Source organism: Talpa occidentalis, unplaced genomic scaffold, assembly GCF_014898055.3.
Source record: "Talpa occidentalis isolate TD23 unplaced genomic scaffold, MPIMG_talOcc4v2.1 talOcc4.6, whole genome shotgun sequence".
NCBI lineage: Eukaryota > Metazoa > Chordata > Mammalia > Eulipotyphla > Talpidae > Talpa > Talpa occidentalis.
In genome coordinates, this window is record NW_023604972.1 from 53,930,157 (window position 1) to 53,944,657 (window position 14,501).

The following is a 14,501-nucleotide window of genomic DNA, read 5'->3' on the forward strand; positions in this document are numbered from 1 at the left end:
GGCAAAATTTTCAGAAAAAAAAAATTTTTATGAAGTTGACATGTTTTGAAGTGCCATTGTGGGAGTTGATATGCACCATGAAAAGGATTGAAAAGTTCAAAGTAAGGAGCCCAAGAAACCAGGACATCGACCTAAGGCTGCTGAGCAGGTTTTTGGCCCAACCAATGACTTCACCTTCAACAAAGTTGTGCTGAAAAAGATGTTCTTGAGTTGAAATAACCAGCTGCCTCCTTCCTCTTCCTGGAGGATCTGGAAGGTGAAGCTCCCTGACTGGGAAGGCAAAATAACCGTGGGAATAGGGACTATAGTGAATGATATGTGTGTCCAGGAGGTGCCCAAACTGAAGGTGTTTATGCTGCTTAAGGTTGGAAAGGGGAGAGATCTTCACTTTCAACCAGTTGGCCCTCAACTCCCCCAGAGACTGTGGCACCATCCTGGCCTCTCATCTTCTAACAGACCAAGAGGTATACAGGCATTCCTCAAGGTCCTGGCAACCCTGCACGCCATACCAAGTGCCCTACCTCTGAGGACTGGAAGTTTGAGCACGCCAGAGATCAACAAGTCAGGAATGGCTACAAAAATTAATCTAAGTTTATATGTTCAAGAAACAGACCCAGGCAGGTCAAATTGCATTTAAATTTTGACATAACTGGTAGATTCAGTTCCAGGGCAGTGTGAATGTTATATGTTCTTTCTTTTTCCTTTTTCCTTATACTATACTGGAATGAGGGAAATGCTAGATTAATCAACCCTAGATCAGGAATTAGTAACCAGTGATATATCAAATTACACTCTTAAATTACAAACAAGAGCCAGGAAAAGAACCACTTTACATCTGCTATCTAGCTGGTAGGCAAGTATTGCACTAAGCTGACTGGGAAGACCAGTGCTTTACAAGCAGCAGTGGCAATAGCGGGAGGGGTGTGTGTTACATAGGACTTGGCTTGGGCACTTGGCTCTTGAACTGACACAGAACAGGAATTGTTATTTCTTTGAAAACCATGAAGTTGTGGGATTTGCTTCATGCTCTAGTTAAGGAAAGTGATTTGTTTTTTAATATGACTTTATCCCTGTCTTTTTTGTGCTTAAAAATATAAATATGTATATTAAATGTCCTTAAATGACATTTCCTAGATACTATCTGTGATGCTGATACTACCAACTTTTGCCTTCATTTGTTTTGCTAGGGATAAGGAAGTGGTATAAAGAGTGGAGCTTTCCTCTAAGACACTAGGTAATCTCTTTCCTTAGTTGGGGAAATATGTCTGGGAGAGCATGTGCATATGTGAGAGTGTGTGTGTGTGTGTGTGTGGTATAAAGAGTGGAGCTTTCCTCTAAGACACTAGGTAATCTCTTTCCTTAGTTGGGGAAATATGTCTGGGAGAGCATGTGCATATGTGAGAGTGTGTGTGTGTGTGTGTGTGTGTATTTATATGTGCATAGATAAAAATGTAGATTTGAAATGTAGGGCTAGAGTGTTGCAACAGGAACTATGTTGCCGCCTTTAGGTGGGAACACAATGAAGGACACAGCAGTCATGGAGCAGGTTTGCAAGGCAAGACTGCTACTTGAGCAGAAGTTCTTGTGCCATTTATTGAAAGTATACAAGCTGGTAAAAGCTGATCATGCGACAATGGTATGAGGAATAAGGTCTGGAGGGTGGGATAGGAATGGGGGACAAAATTTTACAAGGGACAGGGAAGGGGACATCATGACCATGCGTCAAGAGCCATTTGCGTCAGCAAAGTATGATGTTATCAGAGTTATCCGAGACCACCATGGAGATAGTCACATAATCAGTTCAACACCGGCCTAGGCGTCCCCGGACCTGCCTCGTGATATGGACTATACTCCGTAGGCAGTCAAGGAATGCTCTGCTGTGATTTGCAGATAGCAAATAGGTCACAGTTGCCCATGAGTGGCCAGCTAGTAGTCAGCTCTTGGAACCCACACTAGAGTCATTTAACTTTAAAATATTTGGCAGCTTAGGCTGTTAACAAAAACTCAGCCCTTGATTGCATGGTGGCCTTCATATGGTGGGCTGGCTTACCCAGGTACTAGGTGATTACCATCTTTGTGTTCATTTAGCTTGACTCACTTGGACAGATGTTGCTATGAAAAATCACATGGTGATACTGATTTTAGCTGTCTTCACTTTTATCTGTTTTTTCCCTAGATATACTAATATTCTTGAATATACATGATTTCTGTTGAAGCTGTTGACTTGACCTAAGGATTAGAATTAGTTTGCTGTTGTCTCCAGCAGCATCTTCCCTGCTCCCGGGAACCCCCACATCGTATACATTCATATTAAAGACAGGTGTAATCTCTCTGGTCTTATTTCCTCCAGAAATGGTGAAAGGTGGCCATTGGAGTGATTTTATTAATGAGTATTGCTGTATTGATACCAATGGCTAAGACTATCACTGGTTGTTTTTTGTTTGTATGCTAATCTTTTCATTCTTGCTTTTCACATTCAGCAGACCTACTCCAATGAAGTCCATTGTGTTGAAGAAATTCTGAAGGTGAGTTCATTGTTACTGTTTCTCACTTCAAGAATATTCAAGTAGGCAGACAAGTATCATTACCTTACTTTAATGAGCCTTTCCCAAACCTCTTTAAAGAGTGGCTCCCTATCTCAAAAGCAAAATAAGCAGACCAGTTACAAAGAAAGTGTTGGAATATTATTGAATCCCTAGCAGATTTTACTAATTAAAAGGAAGCCTACAGATTGTAAGATATTTGGATCAGAGTTTTAAGACTTCTTTCTCAAGTTTTTCTGTAGTTGTCTGTAAAGATCCAAGGGAGTTACTTCCCAAAGAGGAAACTCCCTTTATTGATGAAGTACAGAAGGCACCAGAGGTTAAATAGTGCTTGATTTACACCTCTTGGTGTTTTGTAGGTGGCACCTCATGTGTATGGCCTCACCTTTAGCTAGACCATGAATTTTTAACTGATTAAAAAAAAAAATAGTAGAAATCCTTGGAGTATAATTTTTTGCTCTTGTTTACTGAGGTCATGCCATGAACATTTGTGCTGCTTCTGCAAATAATATCATTGAATCCATTACCCATTTCAGTTTTTCTTGCATAAAGATGACAGATTTCTTCTAGAATTCAATTTTAGGGGAAAAAAATTCTCATGGATCATCATGCTTTCTTTTATCAGAAAGGAATGATAAAAACTGGTATGTTTCCCATTTTGGCTTTATTTTCCAGGATTTCTAGAGTTAAATTTAATGCTAAATACAGTAATTATTATATCCAAGCATTTATTTCTCATTTCTTACCTATGACTCTTGTTTATATCAGTTTTAATACTTTCATCTTTTATTACAAGTTTTCTGATTTTTAGATTTATGACCCATTTTTAGATTTATGACCCATCTACCTATAAATTTGTATCTCTACTGCTGACTCTCTCCCCTTACCCCCAAATGCATGCTTACCCAATATTTTCCTTCAATTTTTCATTATAAGATATTAAGTGAAGTGGCACTGAAACCAGTATTAAGAGTATTGATTACCTTCTCACTTGTGAAACTTTTGACAGAGTAGTATCTAACCAGTTTCAAAACACTTCCATCATTTCTGTTTGACATTATTTTGTCCCCTATTTTTTGTAGTTTGGATTTTCTGAGAAAGAAATACCTCTCAGTAAACATATTTTATACTGCCTTTTTAAAAACTGTCAACCAGTAAGTAAGATTAATAATAAACAAATTTATCTTGATCAAACTTTGTTTCATCCTTTCCTTCTGGTATTTTTGAAATCTTTGGTATGGTGAGTCATAAAATAACAAACTACTTAGTTATAAAATAAGCCTGTAGCATATTCTCTGGAATTGCAAGATATTTGTTCTATAATTATTTCAAAAGTAAAGGTAACCCCATAGTTGTCTTCTTCATATATCAGATGCTTCTCTTGAAGTTTGGTGTGTTAATAATACAATTTGTTCAATCCTTTAATTAGGATGATGATAGTAAGAGCACCAGACAAGGATTTTAGTTTAATAAACTCATCCATCCTTCATTCCCATCCAGCCAACGTCATTTTAATAAGCTCTTGCTTACCTTAAAATGGTTAAACCAAGCAAATGATATTTCCATATGGAAATAATGACTAAGCAGAGCAAATTAAGGGATATCCTGAAGGGACACACAGATCTTGCGTAGTGGACTCTGAGAGTCTGTCCCCTTCTCTTTTCTTTTCGTGCCTTGGGTAAGTAAGGTGTTTTCCCTGGCCCTCAGTTTCCTCATTAGCAGAGGAAGGCCCTGGGCTAGCAGATCATTTCGGCTCTCACTCTCTGATGTTGATCCAGACACTTGCCTCAGCCTGGTGGTTGCTGTTCTTATCTGTACCAACAGTTTGTGGAGGTTGCCAGGAATCCTGACATAATCTTTCTGTGAGCGATTGAGGCAGTAGTTTTCTAACAGAGAAAAATCTATCATGGAAGAAGTTTTTTTTATTATTATTATTTTTATTTATACAAGCACTGAGTACAGTCAGAAGCGCGGGAGGGCGAGAGAATTCACCAGGGTCAGAGCGGAGAGCAGAACAGGCAGACTGACGAAGTACGCTGCTGAGGGGAGCAGTGGGCGGCAGGAGAGGTCTGCGCACCATGTGGGACCCTCACCAGGTGGCCGGGCATCGAACCAGCGCTGCAGAGGCTGTGGGCAACTTCGCAACCCAGCGCTCAACCGCTGCGCCACTGGGGAGGCCCAGTTGTTTGATTTTTTGGGGGGGAAATACTAAGGGTAGAAATGTTTCAATGAAGAGGAAGTGGTGACCTGGTACTCCCATAGGCCAATGGAGAGGGAAGATAGCAGAGAGACATCACTAGAAAACTGCATCTGCTCATGCTCAAGGTGTCTGGACAGTGCCCCTCCCCTCAGTGGTTATATGGAAAGAGCTGAGGTTTTCTATTTGGGGTGGCACAGCCTGCCTAGACAGTTTGAGGAGCTGGTGTAGAACTTGTAGATATTACCTCAGTGACACTGGTATGATGAGTGGAAGTCTACTATAGTTCATTCATTTATTCAACAAATACCCATCAAGCCTCAAATACCTTTCTAGACACTCAGGGTGAGTTATGAATAAAACAGTCCTTTCTCTCATGAAGATCACAGTGGGGAAGATGAATACATAATGTCAGGTATTGAAGTGCTATGAGTCCTGTAGCAGGCATGTGAACGGAGGATTTGGCAGAGGCATGACACTATGCAAACACCTCAAGGTGGGAGTAGATTGTTGTATTAGAGGAGCAGAAAGAATTGGACGGTGTGTGTTTAGAGCAAAGAGAACAAGGCAAGAGTAGAGAGATTTGCAGCTGTGGCGCTTAGAAGGCTGAGGCTGAGGCTGAGGCTGAGGCAAGGGTCTGCCCCCATTTCTATGTTAAGACATTGTTAAGGCAGGGAGCAAATTCATGGCCTTGTGATTCTGGCAGCCTGGTTTCCTCATGACCCCAATTCTTTTAAGGCTGTAAGTCCTTTCAGTAAGCTAGAAGTTTAGGGAAGTATATAAATTCTTACCCAACTAATGGCAAACCACTTAGGGCCTGAAAGACTTTATACACTTTCTAACTGCCTAATTTAATAGCTAGGACAGCCTTAGGCATTGTGAGAGTACAATGGGTATTTTCTGGGAATAATTGGTGACTAAGAGAGATACCATTGGGATTCTAAAGAAATTCTTAGAAAACAGGAGGGTGACATTTTCAAAATACCTTTTCAATTATTTTTTTTTTTTTAGTTGAAGTAACATTGTGTTATAAATTTTATAAGTTTCAGGTGTGTGTTACTGAGAATGAACACTTTCAGATATTTGTGACATGTTTTTATATTATAGCATTTAATGGTTCCATGCCTCTTAGTCAAATAAAGGCAGCAGGCAGCTCTCTTTGGTGCATTATTGAAATTCCTTAAAAATTAGACTTTTAGTTAAAAATTGTCGAGGGTTTAATTTTTAAAGTGTTTTCTGTACTCTATGTATCCAAGCCCTTTTTGTAAATTAACCTTGGAACATTTCGAAAATTAAGTGATTATTATTGAGAACCGAAGCTCAGAGAGTTCAGACAACTCAGGCTGAGTAGCTGGTAAAGGTCTGACTTCCAATGTGTTCGTCCGCCTCCAGAGCTTTACTCCTTCCATTATATTTTAGTACAGAATTCTTGTTTTGTACTGAATGAAAACAGATGGCTAGGTAATAGATAAGGGCATGATTTCACTTTTAACAAAATTTTCTTAAGAAAACTAGTATCAGGTTACTTTTCTTGTTACAATGTCAGGTCATTTATGTCTGTCCTGGGGCTATAGCAACTCAGAACAACTTGAGAAAGGCAAAGGACAGGCATGGAGGTTGAGAGTGGAAGAACTTGATAGCACTCTATCTCCAGTTATTGCAAGGGTCAGATTGCACTTTTATGGTGATAGAGATAGAGAAGTTGCTCAGCACTTTGAAAGGAAGGATGTGTTATAATAAAGTGTTGCATAGGTGGGGTAATATACCATCACCTGGGGTTCTCAGCTTGCTGGTAGAATCACCTATGCATACGTAAACCTGTTTGCCTGATGGCTCTCACATCTGTGGGAATTTTCTCTTGGACTGGAAAGGCTCTTGCCCTGTGCTTCACTCTGTTGTTGGCTTCCTGGGGGACCTGACCCATTATTTTGGACCTCAGTTTTCTCATCGGTGAAAAGAAGGGATTGACTCTTCAAAATAGTGTGTGTGCATTATGCACGTATGCACATATTTGTATTAGACACCTTTAATCTGACATTCTGTTTTCCACTAGGTTTTTTTTTTTTGTTTTTTAGCAAAGCATACTATAATTAATGAATATATTGTAATAAAAATTTCATGTCAAGATAAATACATTAATTCTAAGTTTTAGAGCTGTGGCCTCCATGAAAATATTGAATAGATATGAAATGTTATTTCATGGAAAGGGAAGGTAATTTTTTAAGGCTCTCTTTTCCAAAATAGTTCTTATGTACTAATTGTGTATATCAGGGAAGGGTCAAATCCATTAAAACTCTCCCAAGTGGAACAAGTGACCTGAATTACTTGTTTGCTTAAGTCAAACAGGAAAGTTCTTCTTCCTTTGAACTTAAATAATTCCAGGAAATGCAATAAAGAAGCTGAGCAAGAAAGCAAGCATTGCGTGGAGACTCAGTTTTCAGTTACATAAGCTCTGGTAATACCCATTACCGTTGATATGCTTATGTTATTCAGAGCGTTAAAACCATTCATGTTCCGTGTTCTTGTTTATCTTCTTTGAACTCATTTCTTTTCAGTTTTGTAAGCTGGAGATCTTCAACTTTTGGAACATAACTTTGGACCATGTAAGAGGGAGTACTTTTTTTGAAAAAATAAATGAAGTAACTGAAGATAATCACTTTTCATTTATCACCAGTCCACTCAATGTTAAGTTTAAAAAGTTAAGTAGCAAAAAATGTTCTACTTATAATTTACTTTTTCTTCCCTTTATAAATCTCTTTCCAGGAAATGACCCATTCATGGCCTCCTCCTTTGACAGCAATACATACGCCTAGTACGGCTGAGCCATCCAAATTTCCTTTCCCCACAAAGGTAATTCCTTATAAATTTAGCAGGCATTGCACTTAGACCAGTGAAAAAGTTTGAAGTGTTGCTGAGGGTCAGATTAATAAAGTATTACCAGTTGAAACTCATTGGAGAGTAGCTTAAAATTGCAATTAGTTTAGCTTTTGAACTGCTTCACAATACTTTCAAATACTTTATTCTCCAAATTATGTTAATAAGAACAACTTACATTTGTTTAGGACTTTATAGCCTTTGAAAGCATTCAGAACTTCCCAGTACTCTCACTCGAGTCACTTAAAGATAGCATAAGAGAGGTAGAGGGAAATTCAATTAGGTAATTTGTGTGATTTCTAGTTCATAATTCCAGTATGCATGTACTTAACATCCTCTTACACATCTCAACATCCCCTTCATCTTCTTAAAGTTTAATATAATCAATTATCTTTGTGTTGGCTTTAATAACAAGTGAATCAACAGCTGACCTGTATGTTTCCATTACAGTATTTGTGAAACATTATATTGAAAACGCTACCTTTTTCCATTTTTTTTTAACCCCTTTGCTTTGTACTTGTGGATGACCTTCAGAAAGTAGAAATATCATCTTCAGATCTATGTTCTGTCCATCCAGCCTGGTATGCACATATAATTTTAATATAGCTATTCCTTTCCATGATACTATTTTCAAAAGCGATTATACATCTATACAAACCAGGATTTGCCGTGTTAGATACTTTACGTATTTTCTAGTGATAGTTTTTGATTCATCATTACCAATTTAAGGTAAAACTTTATATACCTTTTTTAAGAAAAAAATCTTTATGCAGTACCAAAGGAAAAATAAAGAACAGAAGCAATAAAACCTATTTTACATAAAAATAGATTCATCAGTGTTTATATTAGCAGTGATGTAACTTTAATAGAAGTTTTTCTTTTTCTTTTTAGGATTCCCAGCACATCACTTCTGCAACTCAAAACCAAAGTAAGTAAATATGTATAATCAATTCTTATATTGGAGAACAAAGCATGTTTTGATATTTGAAAAAATAAAATTTTAATGAAAACTACCCTGGTAGAGATGTCCTCATGTTGAAAGAGCAGGAAAGAGGGCAAATTTAAAGCTGTTCCTCAGGTAGAATTTTAGATTATTATAAAAAATTAATGAAGATGTTTTTTATAAAGTATTCAATATAATTTGGCAATACCTGACACGTAAGTATTTTGAAAGTGGCTCCCAAAGCATTATATAACCCAGGAATTGTATATGAGAACAGATTTTGGCATTTTGTGTGATTCTTCATTTTTAGGCTAAACTAAGGAATTTTAGGGAATATAGCACACAGATTCTCTATTCCTTCTATATGTATTTGCCATCTAATTATTTTTGGTCCTTTTTTTTTTTTGAAAATTTATTATTTATGCATACAAGAGCTGGGGTATAGGCCAGAAGCGTGAGGGGTGAGCGGATTCACCAGAGACAGAGTGGGGAACAGAACAGGCAGACTGACTGAAATACACTGCTGAGGGGAGCAGCGGGCAAGTCAGGAGAGGTCTGCTGCGCCATGTGGGTTGCTCGCTGGCCGGCTGGGAACTTGTGCTGCAGAGGCTGCGGACAGCTTCATAGGTTGTGTTTTAACCCCTTGCACCACCAGGGAGACCCTATTTTTTGGTCCTTTTTAATGGATTGTAAATATTTGAGTTTGAGGGTAATGGAAGAGAGGTAACTGGATCCAACTTTTCTTTTTATCAGTACCCCTCAGGTCAATAAATTTTTTGTGTCTCAAGTATGTACAAGGCATTTTAAGCCTTACAAAAATAATGAGTGTATTTTCAATTATTCAGTTTGTCAGTTTGTGGTAAGCATCCAAGTTATGAAGTGTTACTAGTCTTCAAAGAATGGGAAGGAAGAGAGGATTTGTGGGAGTGTAGGTTGAGAGAAGGGAGATTCATCAGTGTTCCATGGACATGACTTTTCCACCTCATTCTTTTCCCTGATTTACATTTTTCTTTTATTATTTTACTATTTAAATTGCAAGAATGTAAAGAGTAAAAAATTTTAGAAAAGCAAGAAACAAAACCTCCTTTCTCTAGGGCAGGGTTGGGTGCTCTACAGCCTGAGTCAAAGCTCTTGTACAGCTAATTTTTGTAAAAGTTTCATTAGGATACTGCCATGCACATTCGTTTATAATTTTACTTGAGGTATAATAAGTAAAGACTAAAACATTTACTATCTGACCTTTTCAGAAAAAGCTTGACATCCTTTTTTGCTCTAAAGATGCTGAATAAGATCTTGCAAAGAACTCACAACTAAATTTCCCCCAAATGCAGAAAAATAAGACATAGCCTTTCCCACCATCCCTTAGGGCTACCAGTCATGCAGATGGTTTGCCTTCTGCTGGGTTGCTTTGGCTCTCATCATTGCTAACTTCTGATTTAGAAATATTCTTTAATCCTTCGTGCTGTTTGATTTACCCTTTTTAGCGAAAGAAAGTGAAAGATGAACTGATATGCTGAGCCTGAGTGACAGTCTTGCAGTAGTGTGGGCTGATTTCTCTTTGCTTTGATAAGAGACTATAAGAGACCATCACAGGTCTTCTATAGGTCTTGGCTCACCAGATGCTTACCCCGCAGTCTTTCATCATGCTACCCCTTTGTCTCTTGGTGTTCTGGAGAATTTTGTTTGGCTTTGTGAGAATGATTCTAGAGGGATGAAGAGGGAATGGAGTATATATGGGATATAGGTTTCAGAAATGTAGGGTATGACACATTTTTTCAGCAAGAGAATTCAAATTTCAAATTACCATATGGTTTTGGATTCTAATGAAAAGTGTAGGGATTTTACTTGTATACACCACTATTTATGTACACATGTGCAAATCTTGGCTCCTATAGAGAGTGTATGAAGTCTTGCCCCTTCCAAGGACCAATTCTTGGACATCAGCAGAATGTCTCAGAATTCAGCTCAATTCTGAGACTATCTAGCTGGAGGTGGCTTCAGATTCCACTGATAAAGGGCTCAGTTTCCCAAGACCACCCTCCATTTCTAATACCAGTCACAAGCCCAGGTAATGTTACCTGTGCCTCTGACCAATCTTCTATATATTGTCAGTTCCCACTACCCCGTCCTCAGATTTCTGATGCCAACTATAAGCCCAAGTTGTGACCTGTATGTCTACTGGCTGTCGATAATTTAGAGTTCCCAGGACCCCTCCTCAGGTTTGATTAATTTCCTAGAGCAGATCACAGAGCTCAGGAAACCGATTTACTCAATAAATCATGGATTTATTACAAAGGCTATAATTCAAGAATGACTGGATGGAAATTGATGCATAGGGCAGGGTATGGGGAAGGCACGGAGCTCCCATGCTCTCTCCCTGCATACCATTCTCCCCAAATTGCCATGTGTTCACCAACCAGCTCTCTGGAATCCCTTTTGGGTTTTTAATGGAAGCTTCTTTACATAGGCACGAGTAATTAAATCACTGCCCCTCTCCCTTCCCCAGAGGTATGGGGGTAGGACTGGAAGTTCCAACCCTCTCATCACATAGTTGGTTCTAGGCCCTCATCCTTATGTGCTTCCCTAATAGTCACCTCAGTCACATAACAGAAGACACCTTTGACTCTCTCAACTCTTTGAAAATACCATGGCTTTGGGGAGCTGAGAGCTGGGAACTGAAGAACACATATGTATGTGTAACCAGAGCCTTGTGGCACCTAGGATCAAGATTGGAGTTTCTGTGAGTGGTCAGAAGAGTAACTTAGGCCCCTCTTAATTTGTAGTCCTGGCCTTAGCTTTCTAGCCAGAAAAGAAAGAAATTTTGAAATAATCGTATGTGAACTGCTGCCACCATGAGGATAAATCATTAGTTGCAAAGATTCTAGGACATTTGTGGGAAGGCACCCATATTTCCACTGCACTTGGAGTTCCGTTTTAGGTCCCTGTTACTGATGACTAGACAAATAAATGAAGCTGCCTCCCTCCTGGTTTGTCGCCCCCTTGTGTAATATTTTCTGTTCCCTTCTAGGTCATATAACAGGCAGCACCACCAGATTAATCTTAATGAGGAATCCCTGTTTAAACATTTAGTAACCGCTCATTGCCCAACAAATATCATAACTTCGCATGCTGGCATTCAGAGCCCTCTAAAGTCTGACTTGTACCATCTTCCCATGCTGTCTATCACAGATTCTACACCCCGGCCTTATTAGTCTCTCCAAATTAGTGCCATTTTAACTCCTTTCACCTCCATATCATCCTTCACATTGTCTCCTCTGTCTGAAGGCCTTCTCTCCCTCCTGCCAGCAGTCATTCTATTGAAATTTTAACCATCCTTTGTGACACATTCTTTATGTGACACATTCTTTTTGTTCTTTTCTCATTTGCCTTTAGTCATGAGCAACGCAGTGACCATCCTTTAGATTCCTGCAATAGTTAGTGTAGTTGATTGATTCATGTGCTTACCTCACACTGCCAATGGGTGTGGAGATTTGTGTGCTTCTTTCAGATGCTCAGTCAGTTGTAAGCTCATTAAGAATAGGGCCAAGGGCCATGGACATCTTGCTATCTACTAGGTGGTCTATAAACAACTGTGAATAGATGCATGGGGGGCGGGGGGTGTTGAATAATGGAAGGACAGACAGAGCAGAGAGCACAAGGGACCAAAGACAGAAGCTGTGAAAAGGGAGTTGTGGCAAGTCATGCGTGTGTGTGGTTGACTCAGGTAGCGAGTCAGGGAAGCAGCCTTGCCATAGCACTTCATGTGAGCCCCCCACCAATGGATATCATGGAAAGGACAGTGTCCATCTCATAAGAAAGTTAACAGAGGGCCTCCCCGGTGGTGCAGCGGTTGAGCGCTGGGTTGCGAAGCTACCCGCAGCCTCTGCGGAGCCAGTTCGATCCCCGGCTGCTCCCCGGCCACTGGAGGAGGGTCCCACATGGCCCACAGACCTCCCCTGCCGCCCGCTGCTCCCCTCAGCAGTGTACTTCGGTCCCTCTGCCTGCTCTGCGCCCCGCTCTGGCTCTGGTGAATTCTCTCACCCTCCCACGCTTCTGACTGTACCCAGTGCATGTATAAACAAACAAACAAACAAACAAATAAATAAAAACATGCCTCTATAAAAAAAATTTTAAAAAAAAAAGAAAGTTAACAGAGGATGTGCTGCAACTGTTTACACTCTTATTATGGCTTCGTCAGTTCTGAGCAAGCACGCTGTAGAAGTAACATGAATGTTATTTTATATAATGGTGAGATTTCTACCCAAGTGTAGTGTCTCAGGATTTAAGTATCAAAAGGAATTGACACTCTCATGAATGTATGTCCCTGTGCTACTCTGATCCTTTTTTCTCTCCCCCACAGAGCATGATACATCTTCAAAAACCCACCATAATTCTCAGCAAGGAACATCGTAAGTAAAATGCTATTGCTTATTAAAAATTTATAATTTAATGTTGTGATTTCCAATGTAAATATATTGGTTAGATTCTTTTTTTCCTGCTTTCAGGTAGTCATTTTAATAAAATACTGCCACACTGTAAATGAAGGAAATATGACCCACAATTATATTTGGATTAAGTTCTCCTATTGAAGGTTGAAGCACCAGAGGAGAGTGTAATAAGGGGCTTTCTCAGAAGAAAGTACTTGAACTACTATTTGTATTTCTTATCATATTAACTGTGGACAAATATAATGTTTTGATTATAAATTTCAGCCCCAAATAACTTTAAAATTTGGAAACAAATTTGGGGGAAGTCACACAATGTAAGATTTTCTGCCACTTTTTTGGCCTGTGATGAAGAATGAGTTCAGTTGCATAGCTATTTTTTTTTTAAGACCAAGTAAGTGCAGAAATATTTTGGGTTTTAAAAGCTGTTTAAACTAGATAATAAAGACTTTAACAGCAATTGGTCCCAATTCATCATTTCTTGATGGTGCTGATCTAACATTTCTTACCCTTCATACAGCAGGATGTGGTTTTTAGGGACTCAGTGAGGAGGCCTTTCTATAAATTAGTCAGTTACTAAAACTGAATTACTAGTATCAGAGGATTTTAGGCTTTCACCCAGCTTTCTTCTACTTTGTAGGCACAATATTTGTCCCTGTGTTTTGGGAGGGGAGTTTGCTCTCAGTTAAGTATTCAGAAATTTATATAGTTGAGTCAAAGAAGATATTTTATCTCTTTGTCCTGATTGAATGTGGGGTGGATTTGATCACCAGCAATCACTCTTCCCAAAGGCCAGCGCCTTGACACAGTTTGTTTTCACTTCTCCATACACAGCAAGAAAAAAAGAATAATACAATAAGATCTTTTTTAAAAGGTAGATTCATTACAGTTTGAAATGTGGACTTGTGTGTGCAATGAAAATAATTTACAAATAAAATACTAGCAGATGGGAAGTTTTTTCTAGCAAAGGACAATAAAAAAAAACAGAAAATTCCCGTCCCTCTTTTAATTTTGCATTTTGTTTTCAATTCCTTTTTCTTTTCTTGAAAAAAGTTTCACTGACTCCTGAATTCTGAAAGTTTAGGCTCACTGACTTAGATTACATTTAAAGGAGGGAGTTTGTTAAGCCAGTTAATGTCTGCTAGAGAACAGAAACTGCAGCTCTGAGGACCACAAGGACGAATTCTGTGGAAGCTCTGTGACTTCCCCATGCTTCACCTTGAACTTCTTTGTCATGGTGGGCAGTAAAGCCCTTTGGACCACAAAGGCTCTGGCCTTTGTCTTTGGGGGCAGGGACAAAAGGGGGATGCTACTTGTGTTCCACTTGGCTATAAGCAAGCAGGGCAAGAGTGCTCCTAGGAGCCAGTGGGGGCCAGCGCCATCTAGAGAAGGAAGCAGCTGTGTCCCTGGGACTCTAGGTACAGGAAGAAAAGTTAGGTCTGCTCTAGTCCTGAGAAGTGCTTTGGCTTGATTGGGCCAAAGCCACACCTTCCCAGTCC

General features: G+C 39.3%; 1 protein-coding gene across 1 annotated transcript in view; it reads left to right on the forward strand.

The window, feature by feature from the left end:
* The window catches only part of AFF1 (ALF transcription elongation factor 1), a 194,765-nt gene that overhangs the window by 136,885 nt on the left and 43,379 nt on the right, over positions 1-14,501 (forward strand). The window contains 4 exon segments of the mRNA XM_037529054.2: positions 2,481-2,525; positions 7,504-7,590; positions 8,506-8,542; positions 12,918-12,966. Coding sequence (XP_037384951.1) covers positions 2,481-2,525; positions 7,504-7,590; positions 8,506-8,542; positions 12,918-12,966 — 218 coding nt within the window.